The sequence below is a fragment of the Carcharhinus amblyrhynchos genome, chromosome 16 (genome assembly GCF_965287045.1).
Source record: "Carcharhinus amblyrhynchos chromosome 16, sCarAmb.v2.hapA, whole genome shotgun sequence".
In the NCBI taxonomy this organism is placed as follows: Eukaryota; Metazoa; Chordata; class Chondrichthyes; order Carcharhiniformes; family Carcharhinidae; genus Carcharhinus; species Carcharhinus amblyrhynchos.
In genome coordinates, this window is record NC_137339.1 from 50497042 (window position 1) to 50516751 (window position 19710).

General features: G+C 41.6%; 1 protein-coding gene and 1 non-coding gene across 2 annotated transcripts in view; both read right to left on the reverse strand.

The window, feature by feature from the left end:
* LOC145353730 (cas scaffolding protein family member 4-like) overlaps positions 1-14658 on the reverse strand; it is a 116417-nt gene extending 101759 nt beyond the window's left edge. Inside the window, exon 1 of the mRNA XM_080204498.1 lies at positions 14599-14658. Coding sequence (XP_080060624.1) covers positions 14599-14646 — 48 coding nt within the window. The 5' untranslated portion in view covers positions 14647-14658. The remainder of the gene's footprint in view (positions 1-14598) is intronic.
* Positions 14659-19233: 4575 nt separating this feature from the next.
* Positions 19234-19416, reverse strand: LOC145354110 (U2 spliceosomal RNA). Its single transcript, XR_013888798.1, has one exon. It is a non-coding gene; the product is annotated as a U2 spliceosomal RNA (small nuclear RNA).
* Between the last annotated feature and the right edge of the window lie 294 nt (positions 19417-19710).

Consider the following 19710-nt stretch of genomic DNA (forward strand, 5'->3'; position numbering starts at 1 on the left):
ACCACCAGAAAAAGTCTAATCCTAATTGAGAGCCTGTGGTCTCAATTCTGCTTTTGCGAGAAGAATATTGTCCTTTAAATGTATGCTAATTGGAACATGCTTGTGAAATGGTGCAATTAAGAAAATGACCACTGGAATAAGAATGACTGAAGCTACAGAGGAAAGAAACAACATTAAATCAAAGGCCCTGGACTGAATTAACTTCATTTGGTACTATTTAGTGTAGACTGATATTAACTTTTTGTGATAATGGCACCTGTATTTGAGAGGAAAATGACGTAGTAACCCCATACTTTTCATGTACTAAGTATTTCACAGCAGACAGTACTTATTAAATATTTCCTCCATATGGCAGCAAATCTGACAATGCAGTAGTCTATCACTGCTGCACTGGAGTTTCAGCATAGATAATATCTTGTTTTTTTAAAATTTGATTTATTATTGTCACGTGTATTAACATACAGTGAAAAGTATTGTTTCCTGCGCGTTATACAGACAAAGCATACCATTCATAGAGAAGGAAACGAGAGCGTGTGTTATGTAGGGCTACAGTCATAACTAGGGTGTAGAGAAATATCAACTTAATGCAAGGTAAGTCCATTCAGAAGTCTGTTGGCAGCAGGGAAGAAGCTGTTCTTGAGTCAGTTGGTACATGACATCAGACTTTTGTATCTTTATCCCGACGGAAGAAGGTGGAAGAGAGAATGTCCAGAGTATGTGGGGGTCCTTAATTATGCTGACTGCTTTGCCTGAGGCAGCAGGAGGCATAGACGGAGTCAATGGATGGGAGGCTACATTCATAACCTTTTGGAGTTCCTTGTGGTCTTGGGCAGAGCAGGAGCCATACCAAGCTGTGATGCAACCAGAACGAATGCTTTCCATGGTGCATCTGTAAAAGTTGGTGAGAGTCATAACTGACTTGCCAAATTTCTTGAGCTTCTGAGAAAGTAAAGACTTTCTTAGCTATAGTGTCGACATGGGGGGACCAGGCCAGGTTGTTGGTGATCTGGACACCTAAAAACTTGAAGCTCTCAACCCTTTCTACTTCAACCCCATTGATGTACACAGAGGCATTTCTCCTTTATACTTCCTGAAGTCAATGACAATCTCCTTTGTTTTGTTGACATAGGGGGCGAGATTATTGTCACTGCACCAGTTCACCGGATTCTCTATCTCATTCCTGTACTCTGTCTCATCATTGTTTGAGATCTGATCCACTATGGTGGTGTCAACAGCAGACTTGAAAATCGAATTGGAGGGGAATTTGGCCAAACAGTCATAATAGGTGGCTGAGATCGCAGCTTTGTGGGGCACCAGTTTTGAGAATGATCTTGGAGGAAGTGTTGTTGCCTATCTTTGCTGATTGTGGTCTGTGAGTTAGGAAGTTCAGGATTCCGTCGCAGAGGGAGGAGCCGAGGCCCAGGCCAAGGAGTTTGGAGATGAGTTTCATGGGAATAATGGTGTTGAAGGCTGAGATCTAGTCAATAAATAGGAAAATGACATAGGTGTCCTTGTTATCTAGGTGTTCCAGATTTGAGTGCAGGCCCAGGGAGATGGTATCTGCTGTGAGCCTGTTGCAAACTGTAGTGGATCCAGGCAGTCTGGGAGGCTGGAATTGATTCGTGCCATTACTTGCCTTTTGAAGTATTTCGTAATGATGGATGTCAGAGTCACCAGCCAGTAGTCATTAAAGCACGCTGCTTGGTTCCCCCACCCCAACATTTCCTATCCCAAATGCCACTTTCTGACTCAAAAGTGAGCTTATTTGTTGACATTGAATGCTTCACTCAGAGTTGTACTTATTCCTATAATTTCAAACTCCCCCTTTTCTCAGGCAGGTGTAATTCAGTACTTGGAGATTGCAAAATTAGTCAGATATTGTGTAGTTTCACGCATTTACTGACGGAGATGGGTTACAAATAGCACATGAGTCATATTGGAAAATAGCTTACAGCAAAACTGAAAAAAAATTATCGCTGACAGAAATAACCAAACTACAAAGACTCTTATCAGATTGCCACCTCTGAAGTGACCGAACTTTGCAGTCACCAAGTTCCACCTGTAAAGCAATTTTTGGCTAAGCATGACTGAATAACACTCTAAAGTAGAACTTATCACTTCAATTATTTGTAAGGTAGATCAATTTATTATTAGTACATCTGGGCTTCTGTTCAAGTTGTGCCTTTGCTTAGGACACTTAGGAATGTCCTGATATTTTGAAAGGCCCTAGAACATATACAAGTCTTTCTTCACTTATCAATATTTTACTTTTGTTATTCACAATTTACCCTGAAGGAATTTATCAAGTGTGAGGTACACAACAGTAGTGTGTGGCTAAGGATCACAGCTATATAACGAGAAGCAAAGCTTGCTCTTTCACAAGTTTTGAAAGCCTTTGCCAGTATTGTGAGAGTAGTAAGAAGTTTCACAACTGTTGTGAGACTTCCGACTGTGCTTACCCCAGTCCAAAGCCAGCATGTCCACAGTATTGTGAGACAAAGTGACTGCCCATTGCTACCCTCCTTTCCACAGTTATAAATGTTTTAAGTTTATTTATTAGTGTCACAAGTAGGTTTACATTACCACTGCAATGAAGTTACTGTGAAAATCCCCTGAAAATATCACTCCTTAAATTGATTGTATTGGAAGTGATTATGGAAAAGAACCCAGAATAACATTATCTCTCCTTGCCAATATTATTTTAGTTGAGATATCTGGTTGATGAGCCCACACTTCATAGAGAAAGGGGAACAGAAAATAAGGGAAACTGAGACATTGTGACTAGACGATGTCAACAAAGACATTTAAAACATTGACATCCTGTAATTTGGTTCCTTAGGGCTCTGCAATTTGGAGTCTCAAACCAGTCAGAGTCTGAATTGGTCATCTCCAGGAAGTCTGAACAAGACTTGGGCATTATTGTGGTCAGACTTAGGCCCAATTTTTCATAGAATCCCTACAGTGTAGAAAGAGGCTGTTCAGTCCATCAAGCCTACACCAATAATAATCCCACCCAGACCCTATCCCCATAACACCATGTATTTACCCTGCTGGTCCTCCTAACAATAATGGGTAATTTAGCATGGCCAGTCAACCTAACCCCACATATCTTTAGACTGTGGGAGGAAACCAGAGCACCCAAGGAAACCCACACAGACAAGGGGAGAATGTGCAAACTCCACACTGACAGTGATCTGAGGCTAGAATTGAACCTGGGCCCCTGGCACTGTGAAGCAGCAGTGCTAACCACTGTGCCATACCATAGAAAGAACTCTTTATGGATGTATCAGAGCTTGGTATAGTTCCTGCTCTGACCAAGACCACAAGAAACGACAAAGGGTCATGAATGAAGTCCAGTCCATCGGGCAAACCAGCCTCCCATTCATTGACTCCATCTATACTTCCCCCTGCCTTGGAAAATCAGCCAGCACAATCAAGGACCCCATATAGCCCAGGCATTCTCTCTTCTACTTTCTTCCACTGGGAAAACATTAAAAATGTCAAAGGTCGTATACCATCCAATTCAAGAGCTGGGCAGGTCTGGGACTGATGTTCTAAACAGACAATTTGCTAAAGTGGTTAGGGAGGGTTTAAACTAATATGCCAGGGGAATGGGAACCTATATGAGAAGTCAGAGAAGGAGGGAGCAAAAACAAAAGTTAGATAAGGGAATAACCAAGTACAAAATCCAAACAGGGCTATAGAGAAAAATACTGGGAGTGAGATAGACAATGTTAAAAGACAAGCTTAAAGGCTCTGTGCCTTACTGCACGGAGCATTTGCAATAAAGTGGATGAACCAATCGTGCAGGTAGATATAAATGGGTACAATATAATTGGGATTACGGAGACATGGCTATAGGATGACCAGGGGTGGGAATTGAATGTCCCAGGATATTCAGTATTTAGGAAGGACAGGCATAAAGGAAAAGGTGGTGGACTGGCACTGCTGGTTAAAGAGGAAATTAACACAATAGTGAGAAAGCATATTAGCTCTGACAATGTATGCCTGTATGGGTAGTGTTGAGAAATGTCAAGGGGCAAAAACATTAGTGAGTGCCATATATAGACCCCCACACTGCAGTGGTGATGTTGGGAATGGCATTAAACACAAAATTAGAGATGCATGTGATAAGGGAATGTTGGTGATCATTGGTGATTTTAATCTGCACATAGATTGGGCAAATCAAATTAGCCACAATGCCATAAAGGTGGAATTCCTGGAGTGGATACATGATCGTTTTCTTAACCAATATGTGGAGGAACCATGAGAGAGCAGGCCATCTTAGACTGGTATTGTGTAATGAGAAAGGAATCATTGCCAATCTAGCTGTACGAGATTTCTTGGGGATGAGCATCCATAACATGATAGAGTTTTTTATCAAGATGGTGAATGAAGTAGTTGATTCAGAGACTAAGATGCTGAATCTTAATAAAGGAAACTATGAAGATATGAGGCATGAGTTGGCCTGGATAGACTGGGGGGAGAGTTACTTAAAGGGATGACAGTGAATAGGCAATGGCAAACATTCAAGGAATGCATGGGGGAACTGCAGTAATTGTTCATTATTGTCTGGCACAAAAGCAAAATGGGTAAGAGGCCAGTCAATGGCTTACAAAGGAAATTAGAGAGAGTATGCAATCCAAGGAAGAAGCATACAGATTGGCCAAGAAAAATAATAGGTCTGAGAATTGGGAGAATTTAGAATTTAGAATTCAGCAAAGAAGGACCAAGGGATTGAGTAAGGAGGGGAAAATAGAGTACAAAAGTTTCCAGGCAAGTTTCCAGGGAACATAAGCACTGACACTAAGAGTTTCTATAGATACGTAAAGAGAAAGATATTGGTGAAGACAAATGTAGGTTCCCTACAGACAAACGGGAGAATGTATAATAGGAGTCAAAGAAATGTCTGAGCAACTGAATATGTGCTTTGGTTCTGTCTTCACAAAAGAGGACACAAATCAGATACCAGAAATGTTGGAGAATGCAAGATTTACTGAGATGGAAGAACTGAGGGAGATCAATATTAGTAGAGAAATGGTGCTGGGAAAATTGATGGGATTGAAGGTGGCTAAATCCCCAGGGCTTGATAATCTACACCTCAGAGTGTTTCAGGAAGTGGCACTCTGAGGCAGCATTGGTGGTCATCTTCCAAGATTCTATAGACTTTAGAACAGTCCCTGCAGATTGGAGGGTGGCTAATGTCACTCCGATATTCAAAAAGGGAGGTAGAGAAAAAAACAAGAAATTAAAGACCAACAAGCCTAACATCAATATTGGGAAAATTCTCGAATCCATTATCAAGGATTTTATATGTTGCCTGGCATGGAGGGGCTGGGTTACGAGGAAAGGTTGGAGAAACTGGGACTTTTCTCCTTGGAAAGACGGAGGTTGAGGGGGGACATGATAGAGGTATATAAGATACTGAAGGGAATAGATAGTCAATAGTGAGAGACTGCTCCCTAGACTGGGTACAAATACGAGAGGTCATGATTTAAGGGTGAGGGGGGAGAGGTATAACTTGTATGTGAGAGGAAGGTTCTTTACGCAGAGAGTTGTGGGGGTATGGAACGCGCTACCGAGTAGGGTGGTGGAGGCAGGAACGTTGGACTCGTTTAAGGTTCAGTTAGACAGACGCATGAGTGAAACGAGGATGGAGGGTTATAGTAGGGGCTATTAAATAACGTCAGAACCTCGGGAGACACCAGAAATGCAGACTTGTAAGTTAACGTTTTTGTCTTTTTATTCCGCAGGTGGAGGTCCACCTCGTTGTCAAATGAGGGGCATGCACACGGTGGGTCGTGCGTGGGCTGCTCTTGGAGGTTCTGGGAGTGGCCCAGTACTTCGTGTCGGTGTGTGTGCTTGACCGGTAGACGGGCGCCGCAACAGCTCGGTGACTAGCACTGCTGGCTGTGCAGATACATGGATTTGGGCCTGTGTCTGTGGGAGTTTGTGCATTCTCCCTGTGGTTGCATGGGTTTCCTCCGGGCGCTCCGGTTTCCTCCCACACGCCAAAGATGTGCTCTTAGGCTGATTGGTTTACCAAATTGACACTATTCTCCCCTGAATCTGGCTAAGTTAGGGGTTCCATTCGTAGACACGCAGGGTAGAATAGGTGTAGGGTGATGCGGCGGCGCGGGCTCGTTGGGCCGAAGGGCCTGTTTCCCGTGCTGGGTTGTTCTTTGTTCTTTGTTCTAGTATTTCGAAAGCAGTGGCAGGTTCAGACGGAGTCAGCATGGATTTATGAAGGGGAAATCATGCTTGACAAATCTCTTGGAATTCTTTGAAGATGTAGCTAGCACAGTTAACAAGGGGGAACCAGTCAATGTATATTTGGACTTTCAGAAAGGGTTTGACAAAGTCCCTCGTAAGAGACTTATGTGCAAGATTAAAGCACATGGGACTGTGGGGAGTGTATTGAGATGGATAGAAAACTGGTTGACAGATAGGAAATAAAGAGTAGGAATTAATGGGTCCTTTTCAAATTGGCAGGCAGTAACTAGCAAGGAGCCACTGGGGTCAGTGCTGGGACCCCAGCTATTCACAATATATATTAATGATTTGGATGAGGAAGCAAAATGTAACATCTCAAAGTTTGCAGATGGCACCAAGTTGGGTGAACTGTGATGAGGTTGCAGAGATCCTTCAGCTTGATCTGAACAAGTTCGATGAGTGGGCAAATAGCGGCAGATGTAGTATAATTTGGATAAATGTGAGGTTATTCACTTTGGAAGCAAAAACAAGAAGGCAGATTACTATTTGAATGGCTGTAAATTGGGAGAGCGGGATGGGCAGCGACACCTGGGTGTCCTTGTACACCAATGCTGAAGGTAAGCATGCAGGTGCAGCAGGTGATAAAGAAGGCAAATGGTATGGTGGCCTTCAGTGCGAGAGGTTTCAAGTACAGGAACGTGTTATTGCAATTATACAGGGCCTTGATGAGACTACACCTAGAATATTATGTGCAGTTTTAGTCTCCTTTTCTGAGGAAAGATATTCTTGCTCTCAATGGTGTGCAACCAAGGTTTACCAGGCTGATTCCAGGGACGGCAGGACTGATGTGTGAGAAAGATTGACTAGGTTAGGAGGATTGTTTTCACTAGAGTTCAGGCGATTGAGGAGGGATCTCATATAGACTTATAAAATTCTAACAGAACTGGACAGGGTAGATGTAGGGAGGATACTCCCGATGGTTAATGTGTCCAGAACCAGAGCTCACAGACTGAGGATTTGGGGTAGACCGTTTTAGGACAGAGATGAGAAGACATTTCTTCTCTCAAAGAATGGTGAGCCTGTGAAATTCATTGCCACAGGAAGTAGTTGATGCCAAAACATTGAATGTATTTAAGAGGCAGGTAGTCATAGCACTTGAGGCTTCCTCCCACTCCTATTTTCTATGTTTCCACGTTTCTATATTTCCATGTAAGAACAGCTTCTTCCCTGCTGCCATCAAATTTTTGAATGGACTTACCATATATTAAGATGATCTTCCTCTGCACCCTAGCTATGACTGGGGCAGCATGGTGGAAACTTGATGTCTGTATCAATGTGCACGATCGTTTTGGAGATCCTCTCCACTTGGAACCGACAGTTTGCGGTGTCCATGGCAGTCATGATGTGGAGACGTCAGCGTTGGACTGCGGAGAGAATCTCCAAAAAGATCGCGGCTATCGACACAGACATTAAATTTCTACATGTTTTACCCCAGTCCAACACCGGTATCTCCACATCATGAAATTGAACCCACAATCTCTGGTGCAACAACTCTTAATTTACACATTCTATGAAACAACTATAATTTATCATAATGCTTGAGATTTGAGAATCTTATTTGTTCTATTCAAGTAGCTATCTCATTCTCATCCCTGCTTTTAATCCATTTGAAACATATTTTCTAAACAAAGCATAAACAAGATTAGATGAAATTCCTTATAATGATTTATCTTACTTGAAGAAAACATATGTATAAAAAACACAAGTAGGAGTTGGGGTGTACCCAGAGCTTAATTAGCATCTACCAAAAACTTGTATCCAGAGCTTAATTAGCATCTACAAAAAACTAACTAAAAGGTTCTCTCATATGGTGCAATTTTATCTCTCTTCCTCATGATATAAAAAACAAAGATCAACATAGGCAGTGCCTCAGATAGCCGCCCTCTTGTAGAAGATAGTGGGTTCAAGTCCCATACCAGGGCCTTGAGCTCATAATTCACATTGTCCAGAATAGTATTGAAGGAAGGCTAACCACCATGTCTCCCACAATTAACAACACTAAATCAAATTATCTGGTCATTATCACATTGCCGTTTGTGAGAGCTTTCTGTGCTCAAATTGGTTGCCACATTAAGCCAAAGCTAACATGAAACACTGACTACACTTCAATTGTACTTCATTGGTTGTAACAAGACTTAGGATGCTCTCAGATCATGAATGTTCCTGCATAAATATATGCCTTTCATTTTCTTCCAAGCATTGATAAAAGATACCGGGAAAAGGCAGGCAAATGGGATTGGGCCTAGCATCAGCCTAGGAACATTTGTCCTGATTGTCTGCTTAAAAGTACACAGTACTAACGTAAGAACATACGAAAGAGGAACTGGAGTAGTCCATTTTGATCCTTTGAGCTTGCTCTGACATTCTCTGCTTACATAAAGCCAAACAGCTGCTCTGTCACTCCTCTGTTCACGCCGAGAGCAGAGATCACATCAAAATCGTTCTTTAGGTGCAAAATGGATGAGACTAAGGGTACAATGTTTTGGACAGTCCTGTGTGCCAATTATCTTAAACATTGTGACTATCTCAGATATAGTCCACTCAAATGGCCATTCATCTGTTACCCATTTTTCATCAATAATCTCTATTATTGTTTCACCTCCCACTATTAGTGCTGGGGTCTGATCTTGCTCTTCTGCCTTTCCACTCTTGATGTTCTTTGTACCTTTCCGTATCTTATGATTCAGTACCTCAGATCTAGTTATTTTTCCAATCTTTCTTGTTCATCTTTTCTGGTTCTACTTCAGAGAGTTTCTACATATCAGCCTGCTCTTCTTCTTTTCAAATAACAAGTTTCTTGTTTTCATCCTAAATGTATATTCCTGGGTTTACTTACATCTTTCCAATTATAACCTTGACTGGTTAGTATACTTTCTTGGTGTTACCATTCTTGAAATCTTCCTCTGCTTTATCAGCTCTTTAATCCAGCCAGTTGTTTTTGGCTGTCTTCGCAACAGCATACAATTTGAGATATTCTCTGGTTTGTGCACCATATAACAACACATCTTTTCTCTATTAGCTCCAACCATTTGACTGTTATCAATGGCTCTTCTGCATTTTTTTGTTTTGGATACGGTTTATTTAATGCAGTTACTAGCATGATTGACAATGATGGCTAACTCTTCTCTTTGTCCAACTGCTTTCTTTCAGATTCCATTTGGTTTCTCATTAATCATTCTAATTTTTCTCATTGTTCCTTTCCTGTTCTTTAGCTTATGGCACCAACTTCTTCTTTGATCTTTGTCCATGTCAATTAATGGTCAGAACGGCAATTGAGACTCAGCAAAGCTTTGGAATCTATTTCTTCGTCTGACTGTAGTGTAGTTAGTTTGATTCTTGTGATTTATTTGGGGAGTCTGTAGCATCTGTTTCAATTATTGGGTGATAAACCTGCATATTGTTAATAGAATTGGCATTAACACCTAAATCATTGACAGGATAGGCAGAAGCTCACAACACCAGGTTAAAGTTCAACAGGTTTATTTGGTAGCAAATACCACTAGCTTTCAGAGCGCTGCTCCTTCATCAGGTGAGTCCTCAGGTGAGTACTTATCCCTTAGTGTTCTATAATCTATCAATTTTTGCCTTGAATATCGTGGGGTAGAGAATTCCAAAGAAGCACAACCCTTTGAGTGAAGGAATTTCTCCTCATTTCTGCCGTAAATGGCTGACCCCTTATTGAAGACTGAGACCACTATGATATATATTCACTAGCTGGGGTAAACATTTTCTCATCACCTATCCTGTCAATGATTTAGGTGCTAATGCCAATTCTATTAACAATATGCAGGTTTATCACCCAATAATTGAAACAGATGCTACACAGACTCCCCAAATAAATCACAAGAATCAAACTAACTACACTACAGTCAGACGAAGAAATAGATTCCAAAGCTTTGCTGAGTCTCAATTGCCGTTCTGACCATTAATCGACATGGACAAAGATCAAAGAAGAAGTTGGTGCCATAAGCTAAAGAACAGGAAAGGAACAATGAGAAAAATTAGAATGATTAATGAGAAACCAAATGGAATCCGAAAGAAAGTTGTTGGACAAAGAGAAGAGTTAGCCATCATTGTCAATCATGCTAGTAACTGCATTAAATAAACCGTATCCAAAACAAAAAAATGCAGAAGAGCCATTGATAAAGGTCAAATGGTTGGAGCTAATAGAGAAAAGATGTTATATGGTGCACAAACCAGAGAATATCTCAAATTGTAAACTGTTGCAAAGACAGCCAAAAACGACTGGCTGGATTAAAGAGCTGATAAAGCAGAGGAAGATTTCAAGAATGGTAACACCAAGAAAGTATACTAACCAGTCTAGGTTATAGTTGGAAAAATGTAAGTAAACCCAGAAATATGCATTAAGGATGAAAACAAGAAACTTGTTATTTGAAAAGAAGAAGAGCAGGCTGATATGTAGAAACTCTCTAAAGTAGAACCAGAAAAGGTGAACAAGAAAGATTGGAAAAATAACTAGAATCTGAGGTACTGAATGATAAGATATGGAAAGTTACAAAGAACATCAAGAATGGAAAGGCAGAAGGGCAAGACCAGACCCCAGCACTAATAATGGGAGGTGAAACATTAATAGAGGTTATTGATGAGAAATGGGTAACAGGTAAATGGCCATTTGAGTGGACTATATCTGAGATTAAGATAAATGGCACACAGGACTGTCCAAAACATTGTACCCTTAGTCTCATCCATTTTGCACCTAAAGATTTTGATGTGAACTCTGTTCTCTGTGTGAACAGAGGAGTGACAGAGCAGCAGTTTGGCTTCATTCCAAGAAAGGGTACAACTGACGCTATGTTGTGCTCAGAAATCTCATGGAGAAATGTGATAATATGCAGCAAGTTCACCTTTGGCTCATATTCATGGACTGTGCCAAAGATTTTGACAGTGTCCAGCACAATACTCTATGGAAGAGACCTATAGACTTTGGTATGTGGCTAATACAAGAACTATACAGAAATGCTCAGTAGTTATCAGAATTTGGGATAAAAATATAAATCAATTCCAGTTTGAGAATGGAATCAGGCAGAGTTGTCTTCTGTTACCCAAGTTGCTTAATGATGTGGGAGAGACAATAATGAGAATGGTGCTAGAAGTGTTATCAGAGAGGTGTAGCTGCATTATAGGAGGTTGTGGTATATGGAATTTCACATATGTGGATGACACCAAGCACATAGCGAGAACAAGGGAAGAGATAGAGACTACGCAGGCCTACTCAAAAGACATATTTTGGACTGAACATAAATTAGGCAAAGAGCAACATTATGGCTAAATGGCAATGTAAAACCAAGATTGGAAGCACAGAGATAAAGGCTGAAAGTGCTAAAAACACTTAAGTCATTGAACGCAGAGTTGCCCCTGTGAAGCCATAGAGCGCAGAGTTCCCTGTGAAGCTGCTATGAATATGTTCTCACACTTACAGACGGACTGCTAAAACAAGCTGACCAAAGAAAAAGGGGGTGAGAACTCTGATAACCACTAGGTAATAGCCACAACAGCAGGTGTCACTTGGATGATGTAGCCATGTAGGAGTGTTTCATTACTGATCGTTATAATTTGACAAGCATGGAAAGGCTTTAACTAGTTAACTATATTCATGAAGTAATCAGAACTATTGGTTGTAATTGGATATCAATAACCTCAGAACAAATGTATTCTTGTGATTACTATATGGAAAGCACTTGTAAAATAAGCAAAAAAGAACTGTCCATGCCCTGCATCACTCAGGAAATCTGTATGCCACCTAGTGGAAGGCAGACTTCCTCACTATAGCCTGAATAAAAGGCTGATTTAAAACACCAAAAGCTTCATCTGGTTTATGAAGGGTGCAAAGTATGCATTTCGCTGAATAGCAGCAAAATTCCATATCAGAGGCAGTGGACAAATTCAAGTTCCTTGGCTCAATGATAATATCAAAGTTACGTGCATGAATAAAATCCAGTTTTGTCAAAAATACTGTCAAAAGTACAGTGTGACTGTATGAATTCAAGAGTTGGGCTTTGAAGAAAGAGGATGAGAGATGGAGAACAGGGCAATTAAGGATGGGCAAGTAAAGCTCGCCTATCCAGAAAAATCAAATGGGTGGATAACATTAAGATGTGGGTTTGAAGAAAGCCAGAGAAGAAGCAAGGTAATGACACTGTCCCTATTAAGGTCATGGTAATAACGAACTATAAATCTGTATTGCAATGGATAGAAAATTGGTTGGCGGACAGGAAACAAAGAGTAGGAATTAATGGGTGCTTTTCAAATTGGCAGGCAGTAACTAGTGGTCTATTCAGCTATTCAGAATATATATTAATGATTTGGATGAGGGAATAAAATGTAACATCTCAAAGTTTGCAGATGATACCAAGTTGGGTGGGAGGGTGAATTGTGATGAGCATGCAGAGATCCTTCAGAATAACCTGAACAGGTTGGGTGAGTGGGCTAATCAATGGCAGATGCAGTATAATTTGGATAAGTGTGAGGTTATTCACTTTGGAAGCAAAAACAAGAAGGCAGATTACTACCTGAATGGCTGTAAATTGGGAGAGTATGCAGTGGGACCTGGGTGTCCTTGTGCATCAGTCACTGAAGGTAAGCATGCAGGTTAGCAGGCAGTAAACAAGGCAAATAGCATGTTGGCCTTCATTGCAAGAGGTTTTGAGTACAGGAGCAGGGATGTGTTGTTGCAATTATACAGGACTTGGTGAGGCCACTCCTATTGTACTGTGTACGGTTTTGGTCTCCTTTTCTGAAGAAGAATGCTTTTGCTCTCAAGGGAGTGTAGCAAAGGTTTACCAGGCTGATCCCACGAAAGGCAGGACTCATGTATGAGAAGAGATTGATAGGTTAGGATTGTTTTTGCTGGAGTTCAGACAAATGAGGAGGGATCTCATAGAGACTTATAAAATTTGAAGAGCTCTAGACAGGATAGTTTCCAATGGTGGGGGAGTCTAGAACCAAGAGTCACAGTCTGAGCAGACCATTTAGGATGATGGTGAGGAGACATTCCTTCACCCAAAGAGTGGTGAGCCTGTGGAATTCATTACTTCAGGAAGCAGTTGACACCAAAACATTGAATGTATTCAAGAGGAGGCTGGATGTAGCACTTGGGACAAATGGGATCAAAAGCTTTGGGGAAAAAGCAGGATTAGGCTATTGAGTTGGATGATCATCCATGATTGTAATGAACGGCGGAGCAGGCTCAAAGGGCCAAATGGGCTTTTCCTGCTCCTACTTTCTATGTTTCTATGTCTATAACAAACCCTGTCAACACTCTTAAGAATTTTGAGTGTTCCAGTCAGGCCACCACTTAAGGATGTCCTTGATTGAAAATGTTCACTCTTTTTGGAGACAATTCCATGAATACTGAGCACACTCCAAGTGCCCACTGTTCGTCAGTAAATGGATCAGAGCCTGACTCGAGCACAAGTCTGGCAGGTGTGAAATGTGGCCTGTCCCATCCATTCACACTCAGAGAAGCAGAAAGCAGGCTAGTGTCAAAATGAAAACGCCTCTCACCTGCAAATGCCCCTTTTCTACCCAGCAACTAAAGTGAAAATTGATCTCGTTTAGACATGTGGCAACTAGAGAATCTGGAAAGTACTCAGTGTCCACAGAACCATAGTGTACAATTTGAGGATTAGCTCAGAACAGAGTGCAATCTTGTTCTCATCCAGTCATTCCACACCAATGTAGAAGCAAGGCAAATTGGAAACAATTCAGACCACACAATTCAAGCATAACTAAAGGACAACATCAAGAGAGAAAAACAATGCATACCTTCTCCAAGAAGCCTGATATTAAGGATTGAGAAGACCATAAATCTTTTCAGTCCCTTTATTGTTGAATTTAAAGTAAAATTTGTTAAGAGGGATACTCAGTCTGTTTTAAAAAGATGGTACTGCACCAGTAAAGGAAGAAAGTATCTCAAGTTTTTTTTATATTTTAAAAAGAGGCAGAAATCCCCATAAACTGAGCAAAGAAAAGACCTGCATTGACATAGCATTTTATCATATCTCTGAACTTTTCAGATGCAATGCACTCCTTTATAATCTGCTTTGTGATGGTGTCGGTTCTGGAAGGGGCACAGACAACTCTGCTTCTTTATCAAATGCTGGGGTCTTCAACATCCACCTGAAGTGCAGTACAATCTGAGTTTGATGCCTGATCTGAAGGGTGAAAAAGCAAGAGGGCAAAAAACAAAAATGATAGGGGACAAAGAGTAACCTGGGGTGTCACAACTTGTTGAATACACACAAAAAACAGTAGCACATACTTTCCCTTATCTGTTTGTAACATTTTAAATAATAGAAATCATACCTGGGAGCTAAGATCACCCGTTGTAATCGATCCAATGATTTCTGCCATTTTCAGTCCATCAACAGGGCAAGTATAATCAAAGCAACTTCAAGACAGGTCTCTTTTCCCAGATAAACAAGAACTTGGTACTGACCACACACTTCACGTGACAGGCTGGTGCGTGACTCCAACGAGCTGACCACTTCTGTACTGGCAACACAGTGGCCACAGAGCGCAGATGCACCTCTAAGGTGCAGGGTTAGTGGTTGTTGGACGTTCTTCCTGATTTCTGTCACATTGGGTCTTCGAACAATTTCAAAACAGAGACAGTGTTTGAACTGCTGCACAACGGAATCCCCTCCTTCCCCTACCCCCAGACGTCACTGTCAATTAGAAACATTTAGCACACCACTCCGGAATATACTTAACCACTATCTGGGCTCTGCAGCTACCCTGTCACCAGTGTTAAAAAACACTGGGAGCTGTCACCACATCACTTCCCTGACTCCATATCATAGAGTTATAGTTGTGTGGTAGGAAATCCCACATTTTAGTGGGTGGAACTTTACCTCAAAAATACCACCTCCTCCTTTGCGTCAGGGTTGTGTAAAGTTTAGCGGAACTGTCTTAAGGAAGTTCTGAGCTCAGCAGTTTTCAAATTTAATTTTGCGCTCTATACACACAGGTAATGTGAATAAAAAAGTGAACGCTCACACCCATTAAAATCTGTTCTGACTTTTCTTAATTAATCCACATTTGTCCAAGTGACCATTAATTTTGTCACCAATTATCATTTCTAAAAACCTTTCCACCATTATGGTTAAATTTACTATTTTATTCATTCGAGGAGTGTGGGCTTTGCTGGTTAGGCCAGCATTCATTAACCATCCCTACATAGTGATGAACTACCTTCTTGAACCACTGTAGAAACACTGACCATGATGTTAGGAAGGGAGTTCTACGATTTTGACTGAGCAACAATGAAGGAACATTGATATATTTCCAAGTCAGGAAAGTGAATGACTTGGGGGAGAACTTCCAAGTCAGGAAAGTGAGTGACTTTCAGATGGTGGTGTTCCCATATATTTGCTGCCTTTGAACTTTTATAGTCATGGGTTTGGAAGGTGCTGTCGAAGGAGACTTGGTGAGTTCCTGAAGTGAAATGAATAGATGATACACATTGCTGCCATCTGGTTCAGTGATGGAGGAATTGAATGTTTGTAGATGTGGTACCAATCATGCAGGCTGCTTTGTCTTGGATGGTGTCAAACTTCTTGAGTGTTGTTCAAGCTGCACTCATTCAGGCAAGTGGTGAGCATTCCATCATACTCTTGGCTTGTGTCTTTTAGATGGTGGATAAGTTCTGAGTGCAGTTACTTGCTGCAGGGTTCCTAGCCTCTAACCTGCTGTTATAGCCACAGTATTTATGTGGCTAGTTCAGTTCAGTTTCCAGTCAATGGCGATCCCCAGGATGTTGACAGCGGGGGTTCAGTGATGGTAATGCCATTGAATGCCAATGTGGTTAGTTCCTATCTTGTTGGAGATGGTCATTTCCTGACATTTGTGTGATGTGAACATTACTTGCCAGGTTTGTTGCATTTGGATATACACTGCTTCAGTATCTGAGTCGTGAATGGTGTGAAAATTGTGCCATCATCGGCGAACATTCCCACTTCTGACCTTGAGATGGAAGGGAGGTCATTGATGAAGCAGCTGAAGATGGTTGGGTCTAGGACAGTACTTTGAAGAATTTCTGCAGTCGTGTCTTGAAGCTGAGATGACAGATTGCCAACAATCACCTTCCTTTGTGCCAGGTGTGATTCCAACCAATTTTTCAGTTTTTCCTGATTCTCATTGACTCTAGTTTGGCTGGGGTTTCTTGATGCCACACTCAGTCAATGTTACCTTGATACTGAGGACAGTCACTTTCACCTCACCCTTGGAGTTCAGCTCGTGTCCATTTTTGAACCAAGGGTGTAATGAGGTCTGGTGGAACCCAAACTGAGTGTCAGTGAGCAGGTTATTGCTAAAGCAAGTGCTGCTTAATAGCACTATTGATAGCTCTTTCCACTACTTTACTGATGATCAAGGAGCTGACAGATGGGTCAGTAACTGGCCGGGTTGGATTTTTGCTTTTTTTGTACAGGACATACCTAGTCAAGTTTCCACATTGCTGGGTAGATGCTAGTATTGTAGTTGTACTGAAACAGCTTGGCTAGAGCTACATCAAGTTCTGGAGCACAATTCTTCAGTACTATTGCCAGGATTGTCAGGTCCTATAGTCTTTTGGCTGGAATAATGTAGCAGGGAGTTATATGATAAAGGGTAAGCCCATAAGGAGTATGGAAACGCAGCGAGACCTGGGGGTGCAAGTGCACAAGTCTTTGAAGGTGGCAATACAAGTGGAGAAGGTTGTGAAGAAAGCTTATGGTATGTTAGCCTTTATAGGAAGGGGTATAGAATGTAAGAGCTGGAGTCTAATGTTGCAGTTGTACAGAACGTTGGTTAGGCCGCATTTGGAGTACTGCGTACAGTTCTGGTCGCCTTACTACCGGAAGGACGTGGAGACTCTGGAGAGAATGCAGAGGAGGTTTACCAGGATGTTGCCTGGTGTGGAAGGACTGGGTTATGAGGAAAGATTGAGCTAATCGGGGCTGTTTTCCCTTGAAAGACAGCAACTGAGGGGGGATCTAATAGAGGTATATAAGATTATGAAGGGAATAGATAGAGTAAACAGAGGTAAGCTATTTCCTATGTTAGAGACACGTAGTACGAGGGGCCGTGGTCTTAAGGTGAGGGGGGGAGAGGTACAACACAGATATTAGAGGGAGCTTTTTCACACAGAGGGTAGTGGGGGTATTGAATGCTCTGCCAAGTAAGGTGGTGGAGGCAGGCACGCTGGAGTTGTTTAAGAGTAACTTAGACTGGCACATGAGTGGGTTGGAGATGGGAGGATATAGGAGATTGTTTTAAATAAAGTTCATTAGTAGTGGGACGTCCCTGGTAACGTAAAAGGATATGGTATGATAATAATGTTTTTTGTCTTTTAATTCACAGGTTTTAAGTCGGTCCACCTTGTTGTCCAACGAGGGGCATACACGCGATGGGTCGTACTTGGGCTGCTCTTGAATTTTCGAGATTGGCCTAGTGCTTCATGTCGTTAGTGTGTGCTTAAACTGGACCAGATACTGGGCAACACGACAGCTCAGTGACTATCACTGTTTGCTGTGCAGACACATGGATTTGGGCCAGTGTGTGTGGGAGTTTGCGCATTCTCCCCGTGCTTGCGTGGGTTTTCTCCGGGTGCTCCGGTTTACTCCCACACCCCAAAGATGTGCTATTAGGCTGATTGGAAGTAATAAATTGTCCCTAAATTAGTTTCCCTCAATGTGGATTGCCATAAAAACAATAGATAAGGGTCATGGGTGGAGTGGGGCGGGGGGGGAACTGGTAATATTAAAATGGCGGCGCGGGCTCATTGGGCCGAAGGGCCTGTTTCACGGGCTTTTTTTTTTGTTCTTTTCTGTATCCAATACTGTAATATATATCGCATGCTGCCTCTTTAAGGGGGCAGGTCATGTGACCCAGGGGTTAGGGCCTTTCAGGGTGTTAACAGAGTAGTCAGTCTAGGAATAACTGCAGAACAAGTGCACCTCTTTAATAACAAGCTCATAGTGTTAAGTCCACAAGGTCTGTATCATAGTCCTTGTTGCACTGTACATTGATACACCCACGCGTCATATGTAACTTCAGCTGTTTCTTGTGTTTCACAGCATCGGTGATGCTGTGGATCTCTAGAGGAGGAAGAGATGGAACATCCACCTGTCTGCAGTTATCCTTAAACCCTTTTTTGAACATGGATCCAACATTTTCAATTCTCCAGTCCTCTGGTACCATGCTCCATATCTAACAAGGTTTGATAATTATGACCGATTTTTCCACAATTTCCACCCTTACTTCTCGGCAACCTCAAATTCATCTGATCCGGTTCTGGTGACTTGTCAACTTTAAGCACAGTCAGTCTTTCAAATGCCTCCTATTAATCAATTTTTAGCCCTCCAGTAACTCAACCACCTCCCCATTCACCACGACTCTAATAGTATCCTCTTCTTTGGGAAAGATAAATATCTCAGCCATGCCATCTGCTTCCATGCATAGACAGTCTTTTTGGTCCCTAATTGGTCTTGTCCTTTCACTCTTTTAGAAGTATTATGTTTATATTATAGAAGACTTTCACATTATCTTTGAATATTAACTGCTCATACTCTCTCTGCCTCTATTGCCCCATCACTCTCCTCTGAGCTTCCTATATTCAGTCTGATTTTTAGTTATTAGCCTGGTATCTGCCATAAGTGCTCTTTTTCTATTTCAACTTACTCTATCCCTTTCTTTTCTCAGGGAGCCCTGGTTTTGTTTGTCGTATCTTCCCCTTTCATGGAAATGTAACTGAACTATTTATTCTTCAAAGCACCCTAATGCTCTGTACAGCTTTGCATGCTTTAATTCCAATTTACCTGCATAAGTCCATTCTCAATCCACTGAATTTTTTTTTGTTTATATCCAATTCAATCCAATCAAAGTCCAATTCAAAGTCTCCACAAGTGAGACATTCCAGATCCAAGCTGATAACACAGGCTCACCACTTCCTGCCTTGGGCTTGATTCAAGCTGATTGGAGCAGGCATTGCACTCCTCCAAGGCTTGATCTCATTTACATCTTAGCCAAAAGGCCTAGATGCCACTTTAAAAAATTGCTTCAAAAGAAGCCACAGTGTAACCTTTAATCAAATTCAGGACAACAAAACTACACTTGATCTTGGCCAAAAGGCCGAGAAGCTCAATTTTATTTTTATACTATTTAATCCAATCAAAGTCCAATTCAAAGTCTCAGCAAGTGAGACATTCCAGATCCAAGCTGGGGTCGATCTACATGATCCAAGTTGATCGGAGCAGGCATTGCATCTTCTCCAAGGCTTGATCTCACTTGCATCTCAGCCAAAAGGCCTAGATGCTGCTTTAAAAAATTGCTTCAAATGAAACCTTATAGGAGGAGTGCTGAAATAGGTGGGAGGAGACCTATGTGGATTTACTCAGCCAAATGGTTAGCAGTTCTGCCTCACAGGGACTCAGGTTC